The following is a 13139-nucleotide window of genomic DNA, read 5'->3' as shown; positions in this document are numbered from 1 at the left end:
AGTCTCCCTCTAGAATGATGTCAGTGGTTCTGTGTATCTGGTATGGTACCGGATGCCAGATCACTAAGTAGATAGTGGTTAGGACAAGGGGCCAGCCCATAGGGCTACCCCGGATCTTAGTGTGGGCATGGGAATGGTGTGGAACCACCCCCATGAGGGCCAGGAAGGCCCAGGCTGAACCCACCAGCCATGGAGGGGCTGTAGGACAGCCCTAGGGCAAGAATAAGGCAAATTCCAGGAATTTACAACCTTTACATGGCTGTAGGGCAAGTATGGGGCAGCCCATACAGGCTGCCAAGCCCTTGGATTGTGGGCAAAAGCTGTGCCCAGCCCTCTGGAAGCAGCCGCATCACCTTTCAGCTTGATAGGGAAAAATGCAGCATTAAATGTGAATTAATTCAACATTTTATGCTGAATTTCTGGTCGTGGGAGCATTTAATGCTGGCCGACTGCTGTAGTACTGGCCGACTGCTCATGATTGGGAGGTATAAAAGGAGATGCCCACAATCCCATTCATTTATCTCATTCTCCACCAAGAGCTCAAGCATAAGAGGCTAGACAAAGCCAAAAGGGTGCTAAGCAAAGGGGTGAAGGATTCAGGTCAAGGGCATGGTATTCCCAGCCAAGAAAAGGTCCAAGATTGCTGTATTTTCTTTCGGATTTCTCATCATTCTAATAAAGCAAATACACCATCCGTGGTGGGGGCCCTACAGAGGGTAATTGGGACCCAGTACTGTGTCCCCTCTCCCTCTCTCTCTCTCTCACATTAGCAGGAGGGCGGGTCGAGGTGGTGAGCTCTTATGTTTACCTTGGCATCACATTTACTAGCTCAGCTGGACGCTTCTCCATGGCTCAGGCAGTCCGAGACAGAGTGACCCGGGGGTATGCAGCTCTTGCTGGCCTTGAGCGTCAGTGTCATCAGGCACATTTTCAGGAACCCCGCACGAAGGGGTGGCTCTTTGATACATTAGTGACACCAGCCTTGATGTATGCAACAGCGGTTTGGGCACCAAGGCTTGCAGCCTCCACATGGGTATAGCTGGAGAGACCACAGATCTGGATGCTCTCGAGGATGATACGCAGCAAACCATCCGTCCCGCACGACATTGTTCGAGCTGAGTTTGCTGCACCACCTATGGCAGTGGAGGCATTGTTCCACACGATCTCCTTTATATACAGGATGAGGGAGATGCCCATGGAGAGATTATCTCGCCGAGCTTTTGAGGCATCCAGACAGCTGGCCGAGGCTGGACACACTGGATCTTGGTATGCACACATCATGGTATAGACATTGAGCGGTTGCCACCTTTTCAGTATGATCAGTCTGCTCCACGGGGTTACCTCTCTCTCAATGAGAGGAGCAGAGTGATGAGACAGGACATATGGCAGCACTACATACAGGAGACATGGACAGCACTAGAGAGCCCACTACCACCGAAGATGCTGTATTACAGAGACCACTTTATGAGCATCTCAGGGGATGGATTTATACATCGACTGCGGTACATGGATGTATACATGCCACACAGCTCTCGTGTTGCTATTGGACAGCTACGAGTCTCATCACATCAGCTAGAGATAGAGGCTAGGAGAGCGGCACGGATTCCTAGAGCTGAGCGGATATGCAGATTGTGCCGCGAGGAGGTGGAGACTGAGGATCACTTTGTATGTAGATGTAGAGCCCACCAGGGGGTCAGAGATAGATATGCAGGATTGTTTGAGGAGCACTCTTCACTACATCAATTGATGGAGGCCTCGGACCAGCGACAGCTTGGCAGACTACTACTAGAGCTTCATAGTTCTCGAGAGAGACTCCTCCAGACACCCGCTCCCACTAGGGGTGGGAGACAGTCCCAGCTCACAGATTTCTTCCAGAGAGCTATGCCAGTGCCAGCTGATGTACCACGTGGGGTGACCGCACAGAGAGCAGAGGAATTGAGAGCCAAGAGGAGACCTAGACAGACTGGACATAGAGCACCCCGACTCCGTCACCGAGAGATAACAGCTATCCGAATGAGACACCAGATGGAGACACACGAGAGGCTAGCTCGCTTTCATTCAGACTCAAGGTACATGTTCATGCCATTCACAGCCTCAGCATCGGCGATGTATGATATCTTATATCCCTCTTATGGCACTGGATGGAGTTAGACATAGATCTGCATAGCATGCTTGTACTACCCCTTCAGCATATAGAGATGCATCTTGCCTTAGCACTCCATCCACATCCCCACCCCCCTTATATTGTTTGTATATGGGCTCCACCGATCCATGATGATTCACAGTTGTATCCAGACACATGCACACTTTTTCTTTTGTTTCTTTTCTTCCGATGATCGGAAGAACACAGTTGTATTATTTTTTGTCTCATAGGCCGACTTTGGCCTCTCGTAGACGTTAATATATCTTTCTTTCTTTCTTTCTTTCTCTCTCTCTCTCTCTCTATTTTCTGCACTTCTCCTTTCAGTTTGTGCGTTAATTTCCGCCGCGAAAAGAGTGCTGAATTCTGAGTATTGAAGTTACTGATTCTTCTCCGAAACTTCCGCATATTACACATTGTACCTGCTGTACCGGCTGAATGGAGAGTTGTACTTGCTGTACCAGCTCTATTGCATGAAGACCCGTGGTTTTTGGGAAAGAATCAATACCCACACGGAGGTATATGGATTATGTTGTTGGCTCGACATTTCTACAGCCTATGTTCCGGCTTGGTTGCCTCGTGTTGGGCTGTGTTATGGCATTTGTATATGGATAATCCGACATCTCCCGAGGGGAGAGTAAGGCCCTCAAAGCTTGTACATGAAACTATTCTCCTTGGGTAATAAAATACTCCAAGGGGGGGGGGGGGGGGGGTCAGCCCATTCCGGCCTCTATGCGGTGTCACACGTGCAAGCTCCATTTTCAGCATTTGTGGATGTTTTGTCCAGCTTTATGTTTTATGCAAAGTGATGATGGATATGTGTTAAGGCTGTGGCCATGTTTAAATGTTTTAATATGCATTGATGGTATCAACAAGTGTGTCAAAGGCCCTGGTCCCCCGGGCACCCGCCGCAAGTTACATGGGTTATGTGTGGAGTTTCTTTGTTGCATACATTCATTTGAATATCAACACTTGTTGATGGTATCAACAAGTGTGTCAAAGGCCCTGGTCCCCCGGGCACCCGCCGCAAGTTACATGGGTTATGTGTGGAGTTTCTTTGTTGCATACATTCATTTGAATATCTTCAGCTATAAGGTAGATATCGGGACTCTGTCTTTTGGGGTTATTCAAATGGTTTGAAGGGCTGATTTTGCAAGTTTTAGATGTTCAAAAATTACTGCAAAGAGACCCTTAAAAATCAAAGATTTACAAATGGGGTTAAGTTAAAACTTGGTCAAGATCCTCAATACAAGACTAGTTTGGATAATTCTTCCTACATTTGAAAAGACTTTAGGGGCTGATTTAGGGAGATTTAAGAGATCAGCTAGGTCTGCAAATCATAAGATAAGAAAAACTTAAATAGGGGTGAATACATGTTTCACAATTGCACAAGTATTGAGATCCCATGGTTAAACGTGTTGCTAGGTACACTACTATGAATCCAAGACTAAGTGGGCCAAGATAAGTGAGACTAGACTTCATAGTTACCACGGAACGTCGTTCCGCCTTCCTGGAACGCCGGAACGCCGTTCCGGGCGAAGGCACGTTCCCGGAACGTCCCGAAACGTTCCGATTTTTTTTATTTATTTTTTATTTTTTTCAAGTTTTGCTTGCAGAAATGTATGTTCATGTCTTGGGGGAGCAAATATTATGAAGCATATTTGGCTATCCGTATACAAAAAGTTACATTTTTTTTGTGTCATATGCTGACATGTCATATGGTGTGGCGTTCCGCGACGTTCCCGATCCGCTCCCGTTCTGTTCCCGCTCCCGTTCTAGCATCCGACGTTCCCGGAACGTTCCCGTTCCGCGGTAACTATGCTAGACTTAGCTATGGACATGAGATGTGAGAATGATTGTCAAGGCCCTCTCACGTGTGAGGGTGGATATGAGAAGTCTCCCAAATCCCAAGGGCATCTCAAGGACTCAAGTCACATGGACCTGGAGCATACCTCAGAAGCTACAAGTCCAAGAAGAAGTGGACCAAGAGAAATCTGGAGGGAACTCCACATTATGCCTATGGAAAGAAGATGGGTTGGTCCGACCAATTTATCCATCTTTTAGATAAGCTTTAGAGGGTCATGTTGATCCCTCACGGTTTACATAGACCTTGTTTGCTTCAGTTAGACCTTGTTTGTCACGGTTTACATAGACCTCAAAGATCAGCCTGTTCAACTGTACACACAATTTAAGAGCATCTATACGGCCAGATCATGTCTACAAAAGGGTATGGGCAGGGCGTGCAGCTTATGGCCAGCACATACCCTGCTGTACATCCAGAATTTGGCAGAGCTAAACGGCCTGAATTTGGTGGAGTGCGCACCTGTATTGACAATCCCAGTGTACAGCATTGAAGCCAATCTTTGGAATAAAAGAATACCCAAACAGAGGGGACCAACCCATACTTTGGTCCCCAATGTAGTGTCTACCCATGAAGCACACACCGTACACACACTGTACTTCAATTGCATATCATACTTGCATCCACTTCTTGTTTATTATGTAAAATATTGAGATCTTCTGGGCGGACCAGGAAATTTACAGGAGCCTGATTGCATGGCAAGTTTGAAGATCCCATTGTACGAGGTCATTGAAAGCACCCACACCTTTCACGTAGTGATTTATTCTTTGAGTGTCCTTTCATAACAGAGCCTCAAATACAAGTTATTTTATAATTAATATAGGTATCCTTTCTGCCAAATATTAGAATATAAATATACCTAGATGAATTCAGGAACATGCCAAAATTCACCTTATAAGAAAGTGCAATTTATAACCTCATGGTAGTCATCCACAAGACAATAAACCATCAACTCCATCATGCATAGTATGGACTAGATAGTACAACATCCCCACTAACGTCATCAATGCCCAATAGTGGGTGTAGAACTTGGTATCAATATATGCTCACACACACACACACCCCGCGTGCGCGCGCGCGCGCACACACACACACATAAAAGTATACATTCATACAAAGGTTTGTGTACTGAGTTTCTGTCAAAGCTCCGGAGATACAGCGCAGACTCAACCATAATGAAGCCTAGCACTAAGGATCATAACAAATAGAAAGAATTATTACAATAAAAAGGTAGTTGATAGGGCATATGCAGTATTATGCACCACTAAAGATAGAAAGAATTAACACAATATCAATTGGCTATAGCTTGGACGAAAACTTCACAATGTGAAATTTGCATGTATGCTAATGCAGCATAAAGATATACCTAGATGAATTCAAGAACATACCCAAATTCACCTTATAAGAAAGTGCAATTTATAACCTCATAGTAGCCATCCACAACCATATACTCCATCATGCATAGTATGGACTAGATACTACGACATCCCCACTAACGTCATCAGTGCCCAATAGTGGGTGTTGTTCAAGACTTTGGATCTGATCCGACATCAATGAAAGGGAGCAAAAACTTAAGTCTTCACAGTGAACTTTTGAGGGTCTTATAAGTGACACAGTGCCACACAATTCAATCGCTCTTTTTAGCTAATCTGATCCGACATCAATGAAAGAGAGCGAAAACTTAATTCTTCACAGTGAGCTTTTGAGGGTCTTATAATCGACTTAGTGCCACACAATTCAATCAGTCTTTTTGAACCAAATGGATATAAGCACTGCACAAAGATGGATTCATAATGATCATAACTTTCATACCAAGCCATTCCCCACCACAAATCAAATTATCTACTTGAGCAATCAAAATACTACACTATACACCACACCAGAGACCACAAGAACTGGGCTAGTTTTCCCACCCAAGGTATCTTTTATTTCTAAGCTTACATCAACCATTGACCATACTAGGCAGGAATCTACACCAAAACCAAGTCGCACAGATCATGAGTCTCAACAATCAATAAAGAGCAAATCTACAATTTGGTTTGGAAAAAAGACAAACACACAATTAGGGTTGTTACTGATACTTATCATTATTTTCTTACATATTCATGGGTTTGAAACACATTAGACTTCACAAACCACAACACTTTATTAAAATGAATTAAAATTACATTTACTGCACTTTTAGAGAAACAACTTCTTATATTCACTTGGAAAAATAAGAATTACATTGACTCTTAATCTCAAGGATGTGTGGAGTAACACACTGCCTGCTTGCATGTTTTGTAATGTTCACTCCAACTCCCAACCTTCCTACCATCCGACTTGAAATAGAAGTTACAAGGGGGATCATTGGACATCAGTTGGATTTCCTACCTCATAAAACTAAGGAGGCGATGACTCTCTACATTAAGAGTCATGACCCTCCCAAATAATAACCACATCAATGAGTACTAAATGTGTGCCATCTTGCATGTCTTGGTCCAAGCTAAGCCACTCCCCTTGTAGAAGTCACTTCCTCCTATACTAGAAATGAATGCACAAAGTTTGTCTTCTTACAATGAAGTACCTGTCATAAAAAATAAGCAACAACTAACATAAAAACATAAAAATAACAACAATCAACATAAGTACGTGTGAATAAAAGCTATCAAAAATCAACATAAGTGCCATGTTACCTAAAGGTAACATTTGACACAATGATTCTACACTCAATGATATCATCATGGTGAGTTCTCTTGAGATGCCATGGCCCATGACTCACCTAGTAACTAAGTCATCCAATCCTCAGATGGGCACATGCATTGGTAAGTAATCTTAGTTTTCTTCACTACTTCACAGGATCCAAACAAATGTGCAAACAAACCCAATGGAACAAACCAACTTAGATGCACGTCTCTGGGACCTGTGGAGGGTTTCATAGCACCACAAACATGAGTTTTTATCTTTACCCTACATGCTTTTGACATGTCTAAGCTACCATTATACCATTCCTGGGGCTAGACAACGATGGTAGTGGAATGTACTCCAAACTATGTCTCTACACAACATACAATGAATCATAAAAGTAAAAATTTTGAGATTCCAATTCACTTGCAATCTTGTTGTCATAGATCAAGGCACCTATCTCTACATGTAAAACATTTAGATTCTTGCTTAAACACTAAAGAGAAATTTTTGGCATATTCAAAATAATGGATATTTTTATTTAATTTAAAAAGAAAAATTTTTGATAAATTTATTTTATGCACAAGAATTTTCAAATAATAAAAGAGGAATTCCCATGACATTCAAAATTCAATCATTTAAATGCAAAAAAAAGGAGTTTTTGGCATATTCAAAATAATGGATATTTTTATTTAATTTAAAAAGAAATTTTTGATAAATTTGTTTTATGCATAGAAATTCTTAAATGATAAAAGAGGAATTTCCATGACATTGGGAATTCAATCATTTGAATGTAAAAAGAGGAATTTTTGGCATATTAAAAAAATGGATATTTATATTTAATTAAAAAGAAGAATTTTCATGGTCTTTTAAGTAGAGAAAGGTCTAAATTAATTTTGATGACAAAAGAGGATCTTTCACCATAATTCCACCTATTAAATTAGAGTATATTAAGGATTAAGTTGGTGGGAAGAATATTATTCGATATTTTTTGTGGATAAATCAATAAATTGTTATATACCCAAAATTAGATTAGTGAAAGAAGAGTATTTTTATAAAATCTCGATATTCTCGTATAGAACTATTTCTTAATCTATTGTGGTTTAGGAAGGAATGAAATTCATAAATTTAGAATTTTCTTTACGGTTAAAAGTTCAGTGGATTTTTATCTGAAGAAACTCCTTAGGAATCAAAGTTAGAAGTAAACCGAATAATTTTGGTTAGACCACGACTGTGAGAATGGCGGCCAGTAAACTACTTGCCCATCTCTTGAATTCGAATCAAGCGAAAACCTCGAGAACCAATTCCAAATCTTGACACAAAGAATAGACTACCGTTGAATTAGCATAGTTTTCCCTTAACCAAAATCACCAAGAATCAAGTTGGAAATTTAGTCAAATGATGGGTAGGTTACCTAATGAGGGATCAATGATTCTCATTAAGAAAATATGGATTATGGGAAAAAGGGCTCAAACTAGGAATTCTACTTGCATAGAATCTCTATTTTCACTACTCTTCACTTTTCTACACTACTCAGCAGAAACACATTGACTAGCCCTGTATGAGCGAGCCTTGCTTCTAATGGGAGACCAAAAACAAAACCTCGGACGATCACCAGCAAAATTTACTCTGCCAACTTTGCCCATACAATAGCCGTCAATTCTTTGAACCTTCAATCCATTCACCAGTTTGGAGTTCACAAGGGAACAAAATAGCATGCTTTAATTCTCCATTTTTGAATTTGCTCCATGCCTTACCTGTGATAAAATTTTATTGCTTCCCCCCCCCCCGCTCCCCCCCTCCTTTTTTTTATGACTCACCTTAGCCACAAGACCTCCCGTAGTTAACCCATTTTCACCCAGGCACTTTTATCTGACCGTAGGCAATGCCGCCAAGGAAGCACCATGTGGGGTTTTGAACCCAAGACCTCCTAGTCCTAGACAAACATCTCTATCACTTGAGCTATCACCTCATTGGCGAAAATTTTCTTGCATTTAAAGGCTTGTGTGAAAGCAAGGGTAGCTACTGTGCCAACTGGTGACTTAGTTTACTCGCTTAAAGCTGGTCCTGAGCTACTTTCTAGAGCTGAATGTTATAACTAGAAAGCTGATTGGTATCTAAGCTTGATAGTCTACATCAGTATAATCAGCACGTCAAAAAAGCATTCCTAGTCATGGAATATTTTAGCAAGACCAGTTATGGCAGTTAAAAAACACTGGAAAGAAATGCATAATACAGGGTTGACTCAGAAATTACATGATAGTAGACACTAAATGCTTACATGATGGAAGCTGCTTGCTCTTCACAATCTCACCAACTCAACACCTGTCATCCAAAAGTTGCTGCTGAATTGTTAGGTGATCAAGTTCCAAGCCTTGATAAGCTCTTCTTTCAACACCAAGGATACCTGAGCCTGTGTATCCTGTCTGTGAAGCACCCTGATAATCATGGCAGAAAGCAGAATTTAGCCACACACAGGTAGGGCACTGCAACAGTGCACATGACTAGCAATAATCGTTGCACAAACAAGATATATTAAATGTGGGAAAAACAAACCTGAGATAAACCCGCATGCTTGTGATATGTGAACCATAAAGATCAACACCCGCATGCTTGTGATATGTGAACCATAAAGATCAACACCCGCAAGACCACCAAAATGCAATTTACAATTGCCATTAACCATCTGGACAAAAATGATTAATGAAGCAAAACTTAGTTTCTTTATTCCATGTTATAACAAAGGCACATGAGGTCAATGAATGCGTGAGGTTTTACCTTCTTATGGTCAGTTCCATTCCTTTTATGGAATCCTTAGACCTGTCAAAGCTGCCATTACCTTACACAGCTCCCCATTGCTCAACCAATTATGAAGCATTCTAATACCATCTAAAACAGGGCTGAAACAATCTTGCAACATCATCTGCTCCAGGAGTTTCCTTGCAAGGGTAGACTCGCCACCTTGACAAAGATAACCAATTACCTCTACAAAAGAAATTATGTGTTGTGTGGGAGCACTCTCCAAAGCCTTGTAAAGGAGTGCACTCGCACTGGACAATCCATTTTCTTGGCAAAAGCTGTGAACTGAAGCTTGTAAAACATCTCCATTCACAGACTTGCCATTCGCCACTAAGTCTTCAAAGACCTTACCAGCAAAATCAAATTTGCCTTCTTGACAGTATCCAAGGATTATGTCATGGAAGAATTTTCTGCTTGGGTAGAAACCTGCCTGAATCATCTTTTTCAAAAGCTTATGAGCATCTTCTATTCTGCCAGCCCTAAATACACTTCCTATGAGCACCTTGTAAGTAATGATATCAGGAACTCCCCTATTGTGGCAGAGTTCATCAAACCAGTTCATAGCTTCTTCCACGCATCCACTCTTGCAGAGACCATCAATCAAGGCCTTGTAGTTAGCAAGATCTGGAGGGACAGAACTCTCTTTGACCAGCTCTACCATTAGACCATAAGCCTTTGCAGTTCTGCCAGATTTGGAGAGACCATTGATGAGTGCACGGTATGTTATAGCATCAGGAATGCAGTGATTGCGAATCATATCATCCAAGATTGCATGTGCCAAGTCAGCCTTGTTGGTTTTGCATAGACAATCCAAGAACATCGTGTATACAACCGTATTTAAAGGAATATTCCTTTCCAGCATCTCTAGCATAAGTTCAAATCCTGCTTCTAGCCTGTCTGCCTTACAGAATCCATCCATTAGAACTCCATAAGTAATGACATCAGGAGTACAGCCTCTCTTCTTCATTTCCAAAAACATGCTCCAAGCTTCATCCATTTGGCCAACTTTACTATGTCCGTTTATCATTACCGTGTACGTTTGAACATCAGGGGAGCAACCCGCTTCATGCATTGCATGTAGAATTTTGCAGGCATCCTCTATTCTCCCCACCTTGCACATGCCGTTGATCAAAATATTGTGAGTGATTACAGTGGGAATGCAGCCATTCTTCAGCATATTGCTCATCAGGCTGTAAGCCTCATCCACTCTACCCTCTTGACAAAGACCCTCCATCAATGTGTTGTAAGAAACCACAGTAGGGGAATAACCATTTGTCACCATTTCTCGCAATACTAGAAAAGCATCATTCATTCTCTTCGCTTTGGAGAGACCATCCATGAGAGTATTAAAAGTATAAGAATCTGGAGCTGGACCAGTTTTGGACATTTGTCTGTATAATTCTTTAACTCTGCCCCATTCCCCTTTCCTCACATAAGCATCTATGAGTGTATTGTAGGTTAAAGTGTCAGGAAGGCAGCGAAAAACTTTCATTTTGGAGAAGGCTGCCCAAGCTTTTCCAGTCAACCCTGCCCGCCCATAGCTTGATATGACTATGTTAAAAGTCACTGTATTTAGCTTGCACTTATCTGATCTCATTGCTAGCAGCAGTTTTTCAAAGCATTGGAACTCCTTAGCTCGTCCAACCAGCTTGAGTATGCCATGATACGTAAGAGAATTATGTTTATAACCATCTTGTTTCCCAGCCCAAAGGAAAAAGCCCACTGACATATCAACACTCTTGGTTTGCTTCAGCACTTCCTCCACATGAGCTGATGTCAGCTTCCTCACAGCCTTCTTTAGCATCCTTTCGGCATCATCGCTCCAACGGTTCTCCTTCAGAACTTCACACATGGCCCGCACTTCTTCTTGAACACGTAGTTTACCAGTTCCAGATATGTTGTGGGCCTTTGTTTTCCTAAAAAATTTGCCTGCTTTTCGATGACATTTTGAATGCTTCGGCTTGTAAAAGGTGGTAAATCCAGGTTCCTGTGTTTTTTGGCTCACACAAAGAGTGGCAACCCACATTGCAATGTATGCTCTTCCCAAAAACCCCTTAAAAAGCAGACGACCTGATCATAAGCCAGACAGAGGTCAAGTCAAGAAAAGCAGAGTTCCTGTGGCTATAATAACAAAAAGATCAAGTAAAACCAAAAAGCCTAAGTCTTGACTGCTGTTTAGAGAGAACAAATGCCATAACTGTATACATCATCTTAGGGAAATAAAACATTGGAGAGCTGCTTGTTCGTTGCAGTTAGGAAAGACCAAGTGTATAGCTAACATTACAATGCTCTCCGTAACATTATATTTTTTGAAGAAAAATGGCCACATACATCTTAACTGCAGTTAAGATATACAGCTAGTACCTACAAGCATCTAAACTGCAGTTAAGAAAAGACAAATGCCAAAGCTACGTACGTGTACACCATAGGATATTTGGGCATCTAACTGTAGTTAGGAAAGATGTAGTGCCATAGCTAGGGCAATCAAAAAAAACTGAAACAATGAACATATATTAACATGTGAGGGTTATGCCATGGCCAAATAAGCACAGTATCCCACTGATGGGGTTCCTGAGTGTAAGCAATATCAAACAAAGAGGGAACCTTAAATTCCAACCTGAGGTTAGAGATCGTGCACATGCAAGCACCATGCTGTTGCTTCCAAGCGGAAACCTCCGCTCATTTCTCAAGAGAAGAGCAATGAAGCAATGCATGCACTGTCTGCTTTGGGAGAGCTGTACCACCAGATTCTCGCGTGTGAAAGGTCTCCATCGCTGTCGATTGCCTTCCTTTCATCCAGCACAGGACTGTCTAAAAATAAAACCCTACCTGCACATCAAGACTACAGTCTCATTTGAAGTGGGTGACCATAGGCAGGCACAAAAGAGCAAGAGCTATGGTGGAGATTGCTAGCAGAAAGCAGCTGGTTCTTGGTAAGACATTAAATAATATAAAGGTCCTAAGGTTTGGACTTAGGGCGGAAATTCGTGAGACAAAACCTAACGTAGCTTTGAAGACCATGCAATCTATACATGTCTTGGGCCTTCTTCATAGATGGCAAGACCATCTTGCCTTCCCATCCTCTTACCCTCTTTCGTCTTCCCAGCTTTGACTGACACCCCATCCCCTCCTTTGTACCTCTTCATAGATGGCAAGTCCATCTTGCCTTTGCATCACCTCTCACCATCTTGAACTGACACCCCACCCCTCCTGTCTTCCACCTCTCACCCTCTCTATCTCCACCTCAAATATCCATGCTCACCCACCCTGTTAGCATCTCTCTCTCTCTCTCTCTCTCTCTCTCTCTCTCTCTCTCTCTCTCTCTCGCGTCAACGAGAGGCATTGGTGCCTTGGTAAGTCACTAAGCATAAAAGAAGAGAGAAGAAACTTAATACATACATTATGAACAAGGAGAAAATGGATTTTCAAGAGGTGATTAAGTGGAGAATAGAGGTGGTATAGCATGAAGAATAAGCAACAAGCTGTGGTTGTGAATTTATTGCATGTAGGGTAAGAGTTTGCATGCCATAAAGCACGAGCAATGGACTCCAACGAGGAGAAAGGGGTAATGACATGGGAAGGGAGCGTATGTGTATGTGTGACATGGGAAGGGAGCGTATGTGTATGTGTGTCTATGTGTGTGCATGTATGCCTGCATGCGTGTGCGTGTGCGTG

The 13139-nt window shown here is 42.1% G+C and overlaps 1 protein-coding gene across 6 annotated transcripts in view; it reads right to left on the bottom strand.

The window, feature by feature from the left end:
* Positions 1 to 12568, bottom strand: part of LOC147603780 (uncharacterized) — a 42023-nt gene extending 29455 nt beyond the window's left edge. For 3 of the 6 annotated variants that reach the window (XM_086795837.1, XM_086795835.1, XM_086795836.1), the window contains exons 1-6: positions 12082 to 12465; positions 9444 to 11534; positions 9314 to 9351; positions 9222 to 9275; positions 9073 to 9103; positions 8947 to 8990 (exon numbers count right to left, since the gene is read on the bottom strand). In XM_086795837.1, the coding sequence (XP_086651963.1) occupies positions 9469 to 11534; positions 12082 to 12178 (2163 nt within the window). In that variant the 5' untranslated portion in view covers positions 12179 to 12465 and the 3' untranslated portion in view covers positions 8947 to 8990; positions 9073 to 9103; positions 9222 to 9275; positions 9314 to 9351; positions 9444 to 9468. Of the gene's footprint in view, positions 1 to 6180; positions 6568 to 8946; positions 9104 to 9221; positions 9352 to 9443; positions 11535 to 12081 lie in introns of those variants that run through there. The other 3 variants (XM_086795838.1, XM_086795834.1, XM_086795839.1) reach the window with 3 other exon arrangements.
* Between the last annotated feature and the right edge of the window lie 571 nt (positions 12569 to 13139).

Source organism: Cibotium barometz, chromosome 63 (genome assembly GCF_041138505.1).
Source record: "Cibotium barometz isolate CiBa-2024 chromosome 63, ASM4113850v1, whole genome shotgun sequence".
In the NCBI taxonomy this organism is placed as follows: Eukaryota; Viridiplantae; Streptophyta; class Polypodiopsida; order Cyatheales; family Cibotiaceae; genus Cibotium; species Cibotium barometz.
The sequence above is the reverse complement of the archived record's forward strand: the minus strand, read 5'-3'. Positions and strand labels throughout refer to the sequence as shown.